The sequence below is a fragment of the Monodelphis domestica genome, chromosome 3, assembly GCF_027887165.1.
Source record: "Monodelphis domestica isolate mMonDom1 chromosome 3, mMonDom1.pri, whole genome shotgun sequence".
Classification (NCBI taxonomy): Eukaryota; Metazoa; Chordata; class Mammalia; order Didelphimorphia; family Didelphidae; genus Monodelphis; species Monodelphis domestica.
In genome coordinates, this window is record NC_077229.1 from 4679529 (window position 1) to 4695825 (window position 16297).

A 16297-nucleotide genomic window follows, 5' to 3' on the forward strand; every position below is an offset into this window, starting at 1 on the left:
ATATATTTCCAACACATCTCAGCAGCAAGAATTAGAACAAGAAATTCCATTTAAAATCACCCTTGACAATATAAAATACTTAGGATTCTATCTTCCAAGAAAAACAGGAATTATATGAACACAACTACAAAACACTTTACACAAAATTAAAACTAGATTTAAATAACTGGAATAACTTAATTACTTAAGGGTAGGACAAGCTAACATAATAAAAATGACAATCCTACCCAAATTTATTTATTTAGTGCCATACCCATTGAACTATCAAGAAACTATTTTATTGAATTAGAAAAAAACATATAAAAGTTCATTTGGAAGAACAAAAGATCCAGGATATCAAGGGAAATAATGAAAAAAATTTGAAGGAAGGTGACCTAGCAGTACCAGATCTCAAACTATATTATAAGGCAGTGGTCATGAAAACAATATAGTACTGGCTAAGAGACAGAAAAGAGGATCAGTGGAATACACTTGGGGTAAGTGACCTCAGTAAGATAGTCTATGATAAACCCAAAGATTCCAGCTTTTGGGACAAAAATCCACTATTTGACAAAAATTGCTGGGAAAATTGGAAGACCATATGTCAGAGACTGGGTTTGAATCAACATCTCACACCCTATACCAAGATAAACTCAGAATGGGTGAATGGCTTGAATATAAAAAAGGAAACTATATGTTATTTAGGTGAACACAGAATAGTATACTTGTCAGATCTTTGGGAAAGAATTTTAAGACCAAGCAAGAGTTAGAAAAAATTACAAAATGTAAAAGAAATAATTTTGTTTACATTAAATTAAAAACTTTTTGTACAAACAAAACCTATGCAACCAAAATTAGAAGGGAAACAACAAATTGGGAATAAATCTTCATAACAAAAACCTCTGACAAAGGTCTAATTATTCAAATTCATAAAGAGCTAAATAAATTGTACAAAAAGCCAAGCCATTCCCCAATTAATAAATGGGCAAGGCACATGAATACACAATTTTCAGATAAAGAAATCAAAACTATTATTAAATGAAAAAGGGTTCTAAATCTTATGATCAGAGAAATGCAAATGAACAACTCTGAGGTACCACCTCACTCCTAGAAGATTGGCTAACATGACAGCAAAGGAAAGTAATGAATATTGGTTGGGATGTGGCAAAATTGGGACATTAATGCATTGCAGGTGTAGTTATAAGACATATTTTTTAACATGAGGAATACTATGTTTTTGTTTAAATTGTATTTAGTTGAAGGATTTTATTTTTGTGAAAAAAGACATTTAAAGAAAAGTAATGGCTACTCTCAAGAAATAAGGAACAGAACAAAATCTTTTATGCCTTGGATAAATGCAAAAAAGAGTACTAAATTTCTTCACCTGATCTCAGATACTGGAACAAAATGTAATGTCGAAAGCAATCACAAAGCAAATTACATAATGCTTACTGAGAAGCTAGAAGATTAAATAATAGCATTGTAATTAGTCTACATGCACCCAGTGGTATCATGCCTATGGAATACAGGATTGAATGTATAGACAATGAAAATGAAAGCAAAATGATTGAAAGTGAATTGTCTAGTACTGTGTAGTACTGTGTACAGAGACCATGCCCAGTCACAAGATTTGGTCTCAGCTGCCAGGATTTTGGTTCAAATCACTCATCCAACCTTTCTGAAATCATGGTTTGCACTAGTAATGTCATTGAACTAGCCTGTCCAAAATTCCATATTTTTTATGAAGAGCCAAGGAGATGATATTGAAGACTCTATGTTATTTACATTTTTCTTTAGTTTTGAGGTAATAACATTTTCAAAGGATGGATTGTGTCCATTTCATATGGAAGACTTCTTACCTGAGGAAATAGGATATTAAGTGATTTATGTTCTGACAATTGAGGAAAGGAAAGAGTTATATTGGTGTATATGTCACTCTCTATATGTTTTACACTTTTTCTTTTAGAAAGAGAAATTAGCCCTGAAAAGAAGACAAATCCAACAAAGGTGAGCCTTCCTGTGGAAGAATTGGACCTACAAAGACGCACGAGTCATGGTCCCAATAACTTTGCTTTTAGAGAATTTTGTGTTGCACCTCAAAACTCATCTCATATTGAACAGCAAAGAATGCACACTGAGGAAAAATCTAGTGGAAATGAGTGTGAAAATACTTTTAAGCACAGGGACAGCCTTGCTAGATATCAGAGATTCTACACTGGGGAGAAATCTTATGAAAACCAGCAGCGTGAAAGGACTTTCAGGCAGTGTTCCAGTCTTCCTGTTCATCAAAGAATCCACACTGCAGAGAAACCATATGAATGCAAGCAGTGTGGAAAGACATTCAGTCAGCGCTTCAATCTTGTTGTACATCAGAGAATCCACACTGCAGAGAAACCATACAAATGCAAGGAGTGTGGAAAGACATTCATTCAAAGGTCTCATATTGTTTCACATCAGAGAATCCACACTGGGGAGAAACCTTATGAATGTAAGCAGTGTGGAAAGAAATTCAGTAGCAGCTCCTATGTTGCTGTACATCAGAGAATCCACACTATTGAGAAACCTCATAAATGTCAGCAGTGTGGAAAGGCATTTAGGTGCAGCTCCACTCTTGCTGTACATCAGAGAATCCACACTGCAGAGAAACCATACAAATGCAAGGAGTGTGAAAAGACATTCGCTCAAAGGTCTCATCTTGTTTCACATCAGAGAATCCACACTGGGGAGAAACCTTATAAATGCAAGAAGTGTGGAAAATCATTCAGTAAGAACTTCTATATTGCTATACATCAGAGAATCCACACTGGGGAGAAACCTTATGAATGCCAGCAGTGTGGAAAGGCATTCACTTCCAGCTCCGCTTTAGCTGTACATCAAAGAATCCACACAGGGGAAAAACCTTATGAATGCAAGCACTGTGGAAAAACATTCAGGTTTAACTCAACTCTTGCTGTACATGAGAGAATCCACACTGGGGAAAATCCTTATAAATGTCAACAGTGTGGAAAGGCATTCAGTCACAGCTCCAGTCTTTCTGTACATCAGAAGATCCACACTGGAGAGAAATCTTATGAATGCAAGCAGTGTGGAAAGGCATTCCGTCGGAGCTCCAATCTTAATGTACATCAAAGAATCCATACTGGAGAGAAGCCTTATAAATGCAAGCAGTGTGGAAAGGCATTCAATTGGAGCTCCCATCTTGCTGTACATCAGAGAATCCACACTGGAGAGAAGCCTCATAAATGCAAGCACTGTGGAAAGACATTCGATTGGAGCTCCCATCTTGCTATACATCAGAGAATCCACACGGGGGAGAAGCCTCATGAATGCAAGCAGTGCGGAAAGGCATTCAGTCGCAGCTCCAATCTTAATGTACATCAGAGAACCCACACTGGGGAGAGGCCTTATGAATGCAAGCAGTGTGGAAAGGCTTTCAGTCGCAATTCTGTTCTTGCTGTACATCAGAGAATTCACACTTGTTGAGAAAAGCAAGCAATGTAGAAAGCATTCTGGCCCAATTTAATCCCATCCCCAAAACCCTCTCCCTTATTATAGTATGATGAGCTAGTATAGTAAAAGTGACAATCCTACCCAACTTAATCTACTTAGTGCCATACCTATCAAACTACCAAAAACATTTTGTAGAATTAGAAAAAAATTATAACAAAGTTCATCTGGAAGAACAAAAGATCAACAATATTGAGAGGAAGTAATGAAAAAATGTTTAGCAGTACCATATCTAAAACTAATGTAAAGCAGTATCCATCAAAACAACATGGTACTGCCAAATAGATAGAAAGGAGGAACAATGGAGTATACTAGGGAAAATGACCACAGTGACCTAGTGTTTGATAAATCGAAAGACCCCAGCTTTTGGAACAAGAACTCACTATTTAGGAAGAACTGCTGGGAATACTGGAAAACTTGGGGAAAATTAGGTGCCAAGGTTAATTGCAAATGTGTAAATAACAAAATAAATTGTGAAATCAAAAATAAATTAGTTGAACATAGATTAATATACTCATTAGATCTGTGGAAAAGGAAGGAATTTAAGACCAAGCAAGAGATAGAGAGTATTGCAAAATGTAAAATGAATGGCTTTATATAAAATTTTAAAAGTTCTGTTCAAAGCAATGCAACTAAAATTAGGAGGAAAGCAAAAAACAGAACACTTTTATGACAAAACTCTGAAAAATTTTTAATTTCCCAAATATATCAGGAACTATATCAAGTTTACAAAATGAAGCCATTTCCTAATTGGCAAATGGTCAAGGGACATGAATAGGCAGTATTCACATGGTGAAATCAAAACTATCAATAAGCACATGGAAAAGTGTAATAAATCTCTCCTGATTAGAGAAATGAAAATTGAAAAAACTGAGGTACCACCTCACACCTAGCAGTTTGGCCAATAGGACAGCAAAGAAAAGTGATAAATGTTGGAGGGTGTGTGGTAAAATTGGGACACTAATACATTGCTGGTGGAGTTGTAAATTAGTCCAAGCATTCTGGATGGGGATTTGGAACTTTGCCCAAAAGGTGCTAAAACACTGCCTGCCCTTTGATCCAGTCATACCACTGCTGGATTCATAACCCAAAGAATTCATAGGTAAAAAGACCTGTACTAAAATATTCATAGTTTAAAGACAAATTTAGAGTTGTGACTTTAAATCTAGATTTAAATGGTTGTGAAATAAAATTCCCAAGTCAGTCTGGAAATTTATGGTAATTTAATTACTATAGAGGGAAGGAATTTAAGGAGAAGAGAGAGGGAGAGGAAAAAGAGTTAATTTAAACTGCCTCGCTCAGGCTGAGCCAGGCAGGAGTTAATGGCCTTAGCCAAAAGGGCCTCCCTGAGCCCAAGGGAAAAGGAAGTCAGTCTTATCACTCACCATGAGACCATCTCAAGGAAGCTGTCTGAGCTCCTCCAGGCTAAATTCCAGGATAGAACTGGTGCCCAGGTTGCTCACAGGAAGTGATCAGCCAGATCCAACTTTCTGGGGAAAGAGTTTTCGAGAGACGAAAAAATCCCAAATATATAGACCTTTCACCCTTGTGTCTCCACCTTTAAACTTTCACATCTACCAATCACATCAAAGGCTTTCTCCAGGACTGCCTGTACTTTTAGTTCTCACCTTCTTTGATTAGTTTATATCTTTTGAGCTACTTCACACTTCTTTGTTAAGTTCACCTTTTGTTAGTTACTTGACCTTTTTGTGATTAATTTAACCTTTATGTATTAAGGTCTAAAAATAGACTTAACTTAAAGTTCTGGCTTCACTCTAAGGTGAGAACTAAGAAGCTTCATTGTTCAATTAGGAGATTACAACTTTATCTTCCCGAAAAGTATGTCTAAGTAGGGTGGGGTAATGTAAAGTACTACAAGACATTCCTGATTCTGTTAAAGAGAGTATCTTTATTGTTACAATCAGGAGATAGCTAAATCAAATCTTCTAAAGTAAGGTCTGAGTAGGGTGGCATAGTTTTAAAATTCACAATAGCCATGCTCTTTGTGGTGGCAAAAAAATTAGAAAATTAAGGAATGCCCTCCAATTGGGGAATGGCTGAACAAACTGTGGTCTCTGTTGGTGATGGAATACCATTGTGCTCAAAGAAACAATGAACTGGAGGAATTTCATGTAAACTAGAATGACCTCCAGGAATTGATGCAGAATGAAAGGAGAAGAACCAGTAGAACATTGTACACAGAGACTGATACACTGTGGTACCATCAAATGTAATGGACTTCTCTGCTAGCAGCAATGCAATGATCCAGGACTTTTCTGAAGGACTTATGAGAAAGAACACTATCCACATTAAAAGGAAAATATATGAGAGTAGAAAAACAACTGCTTCATCACAAGTGTCATTGGGGATATGATTGGGATTATAAACCCTAAATGATCACCCTAGGGCAAATAATAATGTAGAAATAGGTCTTGACCAAAGACACATGAAAAACCCAGTGGAATTGTGTGTCAGATATGGGAAGGGATTGGGAGAGGGGAGGGAAAGGACATGATTTTGTAATCCTGGGGAAATGCTCTAAATTAATCAAGTAAATAAAGCTGGTGAGTGGTGTACAACGCAATTTTAATAAGAGGGAATAGTATTAGCAATTTTAACAAATAACTGATAATATGTATGCAGTTTAACAAATAACTTAATAAGCATGAACATGTAAAATCAAAATGAATACTACCAGATATTTAGTTTGAATCCAAAGCAATCAAAAGCAAGCTATTATCTTTGATAATAGTCAAAATGCTATGCACTACACTTAAGTGATTTTTTATCAAGTTTCCCCTTTCCTTAATTGTTGAAGTTGTAACTTAAGGTGTCGAGAGGCAGTTTGGTGTTGCCCAAAAGATGCCATAAAGACTAATAATACAGGGAAGGGCAAGGCAAAGGATAAAAGCCAGAAGGGCTATTACTCCTTTGGTAAGTGAGGAAGGCTTAAAGGAATATGTTTAAGGGCTTGTATAAAATCAGTAGGGTGAAATGGGGGTAAATTATCCAGATGGGTTTGGGATATCTGTAAAATATCTATATGTAATTGTTCTAGAAAGCCAGTATCATTTAATTTGCTCCATTGGTTGAGGAGATAATGCTTCATTAAGTTCCAAGCTGATTTATTTAGACTTAGTGGGGAAATACAAATTGCAGTATAGTCAGAATGATAAGTGAGTTGTCTAAGAGTAATGGATTGTACATGACCTCCAAGCCAGAGAAATTTGTTTTCTAGTATATCTAATTCTCACTCTGTTCAAATCTTCCTGTACATACCAGGAATTAGACACATTGACTGTTACATTATTAATATAAGAAGCAGTTTGAATTTCTTGTGTGACAGCAATAGCTGTGGTGATAGTAGATATAAGCATCATAACTAGGGAAACTATAGTTGTGATAAGAAGACCAATACCCCTCTTGGCATGCATCAATTCATATTGGATCTGTTGGATTATGTAGGCACCCTGGGAATGATGCCACGGGATACTTTGCAGACCCCATTTCCCCATACTGTGACCTTGTCAGCCAGTCAGGGTGAGAATATGAGCTAGTTGTCAAACTATAAGTATTTTGCTGGCGTTGAGCCCTGGGAAAAGACAATTAGAAAGAGTACAATTGATACAATCATAATAAAAGGAAGATTCTCGAATGGTAATATTTATGTTACTAATCAAGTACATGTATGGGGAGGGAAAACAGATGAGGGAGGAAATATTGAGCCAGGATGATGTCAATGGAGTTAGAGCCATAAGGGAAGCTAATAGATAACTATGTGTGGTATTTTTATACTGTATGGTAGGCAAAAGATATCTTTGGGGGTTGTAATATTGAATGGATCCATTAATTGTGGAGCCAGGCAAATTCTAATAAAAGAAGGATCCATGAGGGCAATTTGGAACACAGAGGTCACATGGGGGGAGTATAAATACACTGGTAAAAACAAAGGAAGTAATGATATTTTGGCAGGGGATAAAAGTAATTTCATTAGGGACTTATTCACTGACAAAGCGTACAGAGGCTTATCAGGGGCCCACTGTACACAACCAGGTTATGGAGTGAGACAAACAAATGATGGGGATTTTGGTTTGTGCTGAAAAATTAAAGTTTCCTTGAATAGGTCGTTCAAGGGGCATAGCAAGATGAAAATAGAATACATAGGACATGGGCAGGGCAAGGAAAGTCCCAAGTGACTGGCTGTACAAATGGAGGGTTCGGCATGTAAGCCCAGTACATGTCAGCAGAAGTACTAGGGGGTGCAGATAGAAGGGCTAACATAGCAACAAATAAGGCATCAGTATGATCAGAAGGTGCAAATCTTTGCTTTTCTACTCTTTCTTCCGCTTGGGCTGCTAGACTCTTAATTTGTCCCCGAGTAGGTAAAGTAGCTTCAGTTGTTTTAGCACAGTCTCTTTGTATCTGCATCCTCTTAAGCTTGTAGGTCAGTCCCCTCATCACCTTCTCGCCTTCCTGCTCAGATGCATCATGCGGCTTGTTGTTGGACTGGGAGTCATAGCAATGACCTGGAAGTCTTTCTGGAATCCAAGTAGGTGCTGGAGTACCTGAAGGAAAAACACAAACAGATCCCCAGAAGAGGACAGGGAATGGAGGCTGCCAATGATTACTGATGATATCTTTCCAAATGACCTTTTGTCTGGGGATTTGAGTGGATCTATGTTTGTTGATTCTTGATTGTCCTGTTAACTTGGCATTAACATGGAACTATCAACTAGTCAGAAAAACCAAGTCTTTAATCAGGAAAGGGAGAAGTTCAGCATTAGATTTTTACTCTCTGGTGCCACAACTTTTACAGGGTATAAACCCTGGACTCCGGGGATGTTATCCCTGGGAATGCCATCAAGCTAGATGATGTTAGGGTCCGTTTAGGGGCCAAAGGAACAGAACAGACGCTGCAATCAGCACAGAGAGGTGGTTTATTGTAACTCACTTCACACGCGTGGGGAGGAGCCCAAAGGGGGTTCCCCCCCCCCCAGCAAACTTTAAGGCAGGCTTATATACCCTTGGAGCTCACCGAGGCTCCATATGGTTATCACACGGGGTGGAGTGGTCAATGTGGCTATCATTCAGGGTGGAGAGGTCAATGTGGATATCCCCCAGGGTTCGTTGGCCTAGGAAGGGTGCTTATCTACACCAGGTTCGTTGGCCTAGTTCCCTTTCAATGACTACTTCAAGAAACAAAAGAACTTGGGGAACCTCTATACCAGTTGGGGGAAAACCAGGGGCAGGGAAAGATGATGGGCATCACTATAGCTACAAAGAAAATGGGAGTGTTCAAACTACACTGAGGACACAATCAAGCTTGGGAAAGGAATCATAGCTAGAGGCTAGGGTGTAGGAGAAGGGGCTGCTTATACTGGACACTAACAGATGGTCCCTGCCCAGGTGTGAGTCTCCTTGGGAAAAGTTCTGATACAATAGGGGAGATCACCTAGAACAAAGAGGGTCCTTAGCATATGCTAATCTCACCCAACTAGGACTATCATTCCCCTGAGGGTCCCCTACTCAGTCTGAAACTGCTAGCCTGGTATTCCCTTCAGGGTGGATTCCCAGGGAAACAGGGAGCAAGTACAAACTTTAGGGTCTCCAACCTATAAGCTAGTCCTGAAACCTGGGCTTCACCAGGTCTCACTAGGCCACAAGTTTGGGGTTTTCTAGATTCCATGTTGACACCCCCCCCCCCACTTTTGGTCAAGACTGGATGTTGCTGACCAAATAAAAGGACAAATGGGTGTCAACTAGAAAAAACAGAACTATTCAATAGTCAAAATCACTCTTTAATCAAGAGCAAAAGGGGTTCAGTGCTAAAAGAACTCAGTGCTAATAAGGCCACGACAACAGAGCTCCCCGCAACTGCACAGAGACCAGATTGAACTCTGGCTACCCTGGTCACTGACCCCTGGGAGTGCCACCAACTCAGGAAGGACTCCGAGGAACAAAAGAATTTGGGGAACCTATATGCCACTCTAGATGATCTAGGGCTGAGGGTGAGAGGGACAGTTGATTGACTTTACAATGGTAAGAAAGGAAAATGAGGAGTTCCAGACAGGAATGACAGTGAGGAGCTAATGCCCCACAATGGACACAAAAGGGAAAGACAGCCCAGGGCTGGGCCACCTTGGTAATGGACCTTAGCCTAGGGGGAGAAACCATTGGGACAAAAGGAATTAGCTGCTTCCACCCAAACTACCAGGATGTTCATTGTCTGGTGAAGTAGGGCCTTCCCTCGGGGGAAACCTCTCCTGTGACAAGGTCAAACCCTGGGGTTTCTACCCTGAAACTAAATACACTGGGGACTCCTAGATTTCCATGATGACACACACCCCTTTTGGTCAAGACCAAACGCTGCTGACCAAACATATGGACCAATGAGTAATGCTATATATGGGATTGGACTCCATCGCTAATGGCGGGAAAATCTAGGGATACAAGTACTGATGGTTGGCATTTGGGGGCATCCCCAATGCCACCAGCACATTGACAATTGAGCCAGGAAGGAAGGCAGACTGCCTTTGGCAAAATCTAACAATCAAAACATCCCATTTCCCCAAAGTCTTAAGTCTCTTGAATCTGGTGGGTCCTGATGATGCCTTCAGGCTCCTCTCTCACAGACTTCTGTCCTCCTGCAGACTCCTCCTATTGTATCAGACAGCTTCTTTGCTGCTGCAAGAGAAAACTAAGAGAAATCCATAAACACATTCTTTAACAGGACTTGATCAACTCCCCATATGATTACTCACTACAAAGATTATCCAGGCTGCTAAGTTTAAATCTGCCATCCCATCTCATTATTTTAACAATGTCTTTTCCTCCATTATAAAATTATGTAATTTACATGCTTGATCAGAAAGATTGCCTCACTTTACCTAAATATAAAAACCCGACAAACTATAGAAGTATAAAAGCAAAACAAATCCACATCACAGGTTACTCAGTACTTTGTAAATCTGGAAGTGGCTCTACTTCCTCTTTGTGGCCCCAAAATAAAATATTTTGTCTAACACCAAGTAACATTCTAACCAGATATTCTATCACCCAAAAATCCAAAGCCACATTAGAATGACTGCATGGCAATTTCAGCTTCAAAACTATTTTTAAAGTCAAATTTTAAGTTTCAATATTGAACTCCAAAAATTCTCAAGATTAAAAATGCTTCAAATTTTCCTTAATTTTAAAACCTCTCCCACACCTCACGTACACCCCTTTGGGGAGGCTGAGATGCGAGGGATTTTGAAACTGTTTTCATTCACCTTTTAACTACTTAACCATAACCACGCTTAAATAGCTTAGGCTTTTTACTTCTATTAACAGTTACCTAGCATGAAAAAAAAATAATGTTGCAACTGAGTCAGCTAATGTAAAGTATGTAGATAAAAATTTTTTGTTTAAATATTTCTGATTTGACTGAGTTGTAGCCTTAAATTAGTTTTGAGTATAACATTTCATTTTCCTGAGTATTTATACATTGGCAATGAGGGCTCATTTACCATTTAACTTAGGTCTAGTCTAAAGGTGATTTCATTAGTATTCCTAGGCACAAAGGTTTTCTCTTAATCTCATTGTTTCCTGACTTGAAGCTCCAAAATGTATAAACTTTACTAGTACTGGGGAGCCATTCAGTGTACTATCTGAACCTTGTTTATTTAAAATGCTGCTTAGAATCCACTATTTATGTGCATGGCTTCCCCCTTTTAGGCACTGATATTTTGCCAGGTTTTCCTTATGACCTAAACTCATCTTTTTAGAAAAGGGACCTCTTTGCGTTTGCTTATTCATAATAGCTAAAAAGTTCTATCTGCCTTCAGGATTCCCATATTCTATGCCTTGCCTTCCTGGGGCTCCTTTCATTATATAGAAAATTTGCTATTAACAGAAAAAAAGTGAGAAGTAACTTAAATTGGGGAAGAAAAGCTCCCTAATTTGGAATATTAATGCCATTCATAAATTGGCAATGATCAGCTGTCAGCTGTAGAACTTGACAGAAACTGAGCCCTTCCATTCACCCTTGTGGCAGTATCAGTAACCCATTTCCTCCATAGCATTTCTTTTCCCAATGATCTTCTCATACAATGCACCATTAGATGGCCCTTCTCTCTGGCCATGCTCAGGGTTTAAAATAAATTTATCTTCTAACTAACAATTCTTTCTAGGCTCCATCATTCTTTCCTAACTTCTTCTGATACCATTTTGAGAAAAACTAGCACTCTGGAATCTTTGCTGCAACTTTTCCAATGAACAGGTGTTACTTTCAAACCTCTTAGGCAGGTAAAATGCTCCTATTTAGACTTTCCTCCTTCAACTAAATTTGGGGACTAGCTCTGCCTTTCTAGGTTCTCTACTTACAAGGACTTTGCTCAGGGGAAATAGAATGGCCAGTTTTATGTCTGCTACAGAAATATTTCTAAAGTCAATGAAAATGATGAGAAACAATCCTCATCCAGATTCTGTATCTTGGGGCTCCTTCAGATTTCTCATAGATGTCTTCTTCAGGAATCCTTCAGATTTGAGGCTGCAGGAAAATCTGGTCCAGGCTTTTGGCTCCTAAGAAGTGTCTTGAGGTAAAACATTAATAGGTTTTAATCACTTCAACTGCACTCCAGAATTGGGTGATAAAATCCAGGGCATTCCTAGAAATTTCTTAGGAGTTTCTCAGGTGAGAAATTCCTTTTCTCTATTAGCAGTCATGTACCAATTGTTATCAGAAACAATGATCACAAGGTGGAATCCAGATGGAGGCTTAGAAGCAGCAAAAGTTCAGACCTCTGAAAACCCTTCCTTACCGATCACAAACTGAATGCTCCTAGGGGACTGCAATTCAAAGTTAACAACAGGACAGAGGTGGGGAACCCTCCTTCTGAACTCAAACCAAAAGGCACGCCCCCCCCAAAAGCCAGAATCTGAGAACACTCAGGTCCAAAGACCCCTCCACCCCAACCCAGAGCGCTGAGCCCCCAGCGGCAGCAGGAACCTCTTGGCAGGCAAAGGTGCTGGTCTGGAGGGTATACCTTGTGACCAGCGGGACGTCAGGCTTGGAGTGTCCAGCACGGGCAGCGGGGCGGCAGCCAGGGAGAAACCAGGGAGCCTGCAGCCCTGTGGCTGGGTCGTTACATCTGGCTCCAATCTCACCGGAGGTTTTTGCTTTGGGGCACATCCAGACCAACCCAGTTGAACCTAATTCCATCAGGACTCCTCAGAGCTCAGGGAAGCCAGTACCCTTCCCCCACTAGAGTGCAGGGCCTCCCGTAAAGACAGGAACCTCGGGGTGGGCAAAGGCACTGGGGTACCTTGCGGACAGTGCTGTGCCAGGCTCAGAGCGTGGAACGCAGGCAGCGGAGAAGCAGCTGGAGAGAACCGAAGAGAGCCTGGGTGGCTCCAGCCTTCCAGGAGTCTTCAGCCTCAGCACATACAGCCCAATCCAGTTGAACTTAATCTGATCAAAAGTCTCCAGAGGACAGGTAAGCCAACATTCCTCCCCTAGAGATTGTACCAAGAGATCTGACAAAGCTCCAAGAGGGGAGACTGACAGCCCCAAAACCAAGAGAGAGAGAGAGAGAGAGAGAGAGAGAGAGAGAGAGAGAGAGAGAGAGAGAGAGAGAGAGAGGAGCAAGAGCACAGACAAATACAAGGAGCAAAGAAGGGGTAAACTCGAGCAAACAACAGAAAAAGAAGTATGAAATTACAATAGACAGTTTCTGTCCAGGTAATGAGCAAAGAGTGAACAAAACAGAGGGGTAGGGATCAGCAAAGGAAAAATCAGAAATCCTAATGAATTGGATACAGGCTTTGGATGAACTCAAAATACAATTCAAAACACAATGAAGAGAGTCTGAAGACAATTGGGAAAAGAACTTAAAAACTAAGATAAATCATCTGGAAACAGAAAATAGTGTCTTGAAAGCCAAAAATCAACCAGCTGGAAAATGCGGCAAAGGAGATGAAAGATGAGGTGAAGAAGATGAAAGATGAAAAAAAAAGGAGATGAAAGACAAGGTAAAGAGGATAAAAGATGATCTCCAAAGAAAATCAGACCAAAAGGAAAAGGATGACCAAAAAGCCAGAGATGAAATCCAGTCTTTAAGAACCAGAACAAAACAATTAGAATTAAGTGACCTCACAAGACAGCAGGACACTACAAAACAAAATCAAAAGAATGAAAAAAATGAGGAAAATATGAAGCATCTCATTCACAAAACAGAAGATTTAGAAAATCTTTCAAAGAGAGACAATTTAAGAATCATTGCTTTACCAGAAGACCATGACAAAAGAAAAAGCCTGGACGTCATACTACAGGAAATTATTAAAGAAAACTGCCCGCATATCCTAGAACAAGAGGGAAAAGTGGAGATTGAAAGAATCCACAGATCACCTCCTGTACTTAATCCCCAACTGACAACACCCAGGAATGTTATAGCCAAATTCAAGAACTATCAGACCAAAGAAAAGATATTACAAGCTGCCAAGAAGAAGTCATTCAGGTACCACGGAACCACAGTGAGGATAATGCAGGATCTGGCTGCATCTACACTGAAAAACCGAAAGGCATGGAATATGATATTCCAGAAAGCAAGGGAACTAGGTTTGTTTGTTTTTTAACCCTTACCTTCCATCTTGGAGTCAAGACTGTATATTGGCTCCAAGGCAGAAGAGCAGTAAGGGCTAGGCAATGGGGGTCAAGTGACTTGCCCAGGGTCACACAGCTAGGAAGTGTTTGAGGCCAGATTTGAACTTAGGACCTCCCATCTCTAGGCCTGGCTCTCAATCCACTGAGCTACCCAGCTGCCCCCGGGAACTAGGTTTACAACCAAAAATCAACTACCCAGCAAAACTGACTATATTCTTACAGGGGAAAGTATGGACATTCAAAAAAATACAAGAAATCCAAGAATTTGTAAAGAAAAGACCAGACCTGAACAGAAAATTTGATGTCCGAGCACAGAACTCAAGAGAATTATCAAAAGGTAATTAAAAAAGAGGGGGAAAAAGAAAAACTAAATGAAACAAAACCCATTTTTTTTAAGAGACTCAATAAGTTAAAATGATATGTATCACTATAAGAAAAGAGGTCATTGGTAACTCTTAAAAACTGTTGTTATTACCTGGGCAGCAAAAAGTACACTTAGAGGAAACAGTGACAAACTGTATAGGATGAAAGGACAAGACATAAATAGGTATATAGATATATGCATGCATAAATACATACACATGTGTATACATACATATATACATATATATAACTAGAGCTTAAAAATAGGTTAATATTAAAAGAAATGGGAAAAGAAACAAGTGGGGGTAAATTTATATGTCACAAAGAAATTCATGGTGGGAGGGGGGAGAACATCAATACACTGGAAGGGTAAAGAAGTCAGAGACAGGAAATACTCAACTTTTACATGCTTTGAAATTGACTCAAAGAGGTATAAACAATCCAATCCATTGGGGGCAGAGAATAGATTTGCACCCTATACGGGAGTAGAAGGGTAACAAACGGACTAGTAGGGAGGGAAGCAGTATAAGAGAGGGAGGGGGTTAGGGGTTAATTTTTAGAAAGACTACAGGGAAAATAAGGGGGGGGAATAAGAAGGGAGGGAGTAGAAAGGGAAGTAAAATAAGGGTGGGAACTAGGAGGACTGATTAAAAACAAACATTGGTGTAAAAGGAAATAGTGAAAGAAGAAAAGGCAGGAACAGGAGTAGAAATCAAAATGCTGGGTAATACACAGCTAGTAATCATAACTCTGAATATAAATGGAATGAACTCACACATAAAGCAAAACTGAATAGCAGAGTAGATTAGAATCCAAAACTGTACCATATGCTGTCTACAAGAAACACACATGGGGAAGGTAAATACGCATAGGGTGAAAGTAAGAGGGTGGAGCCAAATCTATTGGGCATCAACTGATAAAAAAATGGTAGGAGTCACAATCATGATATCCGACAAAGCCAAAGTAAAAATAAATCTAGTTAAAAAGATAGGGAAGGTAATTACATCCTGATAAAAGGCAGTATAGACAATGAGGAAATATCTATACTCAACATGTATGCACCAAATGGCATAGCATCCAAATTTCTAAAGGAGAAACTAGAGGAGCTCAAGGACGAAATAGATAGAAAAACTATACTAGTGGGAGAACTGAACCTTCCTCTATCAAACTAGACAAATCAAACCAAAAAATAAATAAGAAAGAGGAAAGAGAAGTGAATTAAATCTTAGAAAAATTAGAGTTAGTAGTGTAAGATTTAAAATTAGTTGAAGGCCTTAAACTGTAACAGTTAAAAGAGTGGGAGCCATAAACTGTAACAATTAAAATTGGTGAAGCCAGGGAAAGGGAAAACTATTATGAATATGCCCAAGTCAACTGGGTTTTATAGAGGTTTTAATTAATACAAAATGTGGAATTAAAGAAAAGAGAGAAAGAGAGAAAAAGGAAATAAGTATGAAGGGCCTTAAGCCAACATGGCCTAGACCTGAGTCTTAAGAGAGAGAGATCAGTCAGTCAGTCTTTTAACACTCACCACAAGGTCTGCCTAAGCAAGGATTCTAGTGACACCAGGCCAGCTTCATCTCAGCTGACTTCACCAGAGAGAGTCCCAGCCTCAAAGTCCTCCTCAAAGAGAGAGTCCTCCTCAAAGAGCCTTCCAGCCAGAGACTGTTCCAAAGGGCCTCTCTCCAGAGCCTCCAGAGGGACAGAGTCCCCTCAGAGGAGCTCCAGCGAGACCTCCTTAGAGATTGTCCTCCAAGAGCTTCCCTTCTCCAGAGCCTCTCTCAAGAGATTCTTCCCAAGTGATCC

The 16297-nt window shown here is 39.6% G+C and overlaps 1 protein-coding gene across 1 annotated transcript in view; it reads left to right on the plus strand.

The window, feature by feature from the left end:
• Nucleotides 1-6070, plus strand: part of LOC100019242 (zinc finger protein 883-like) — a 49035-nt gene extending 42965 nt beyond the window's left edge. Inside the window, exon 5 of the mRNA XM_007490205.3 lies at nucleotides 1946-6070. Within this exon, the coding sequence (XP_007490267.1) occupies nucleotides 1946-3462 (1517 nt within the window). The 3' untranslated portion in view covers nucleotides 3463-6070. The remainder of the gene's footprint in view (nucleotides 1-1945) is intronic.
• Nucleotides 6071-16297: the final 10227 nt, after the last annotated feature.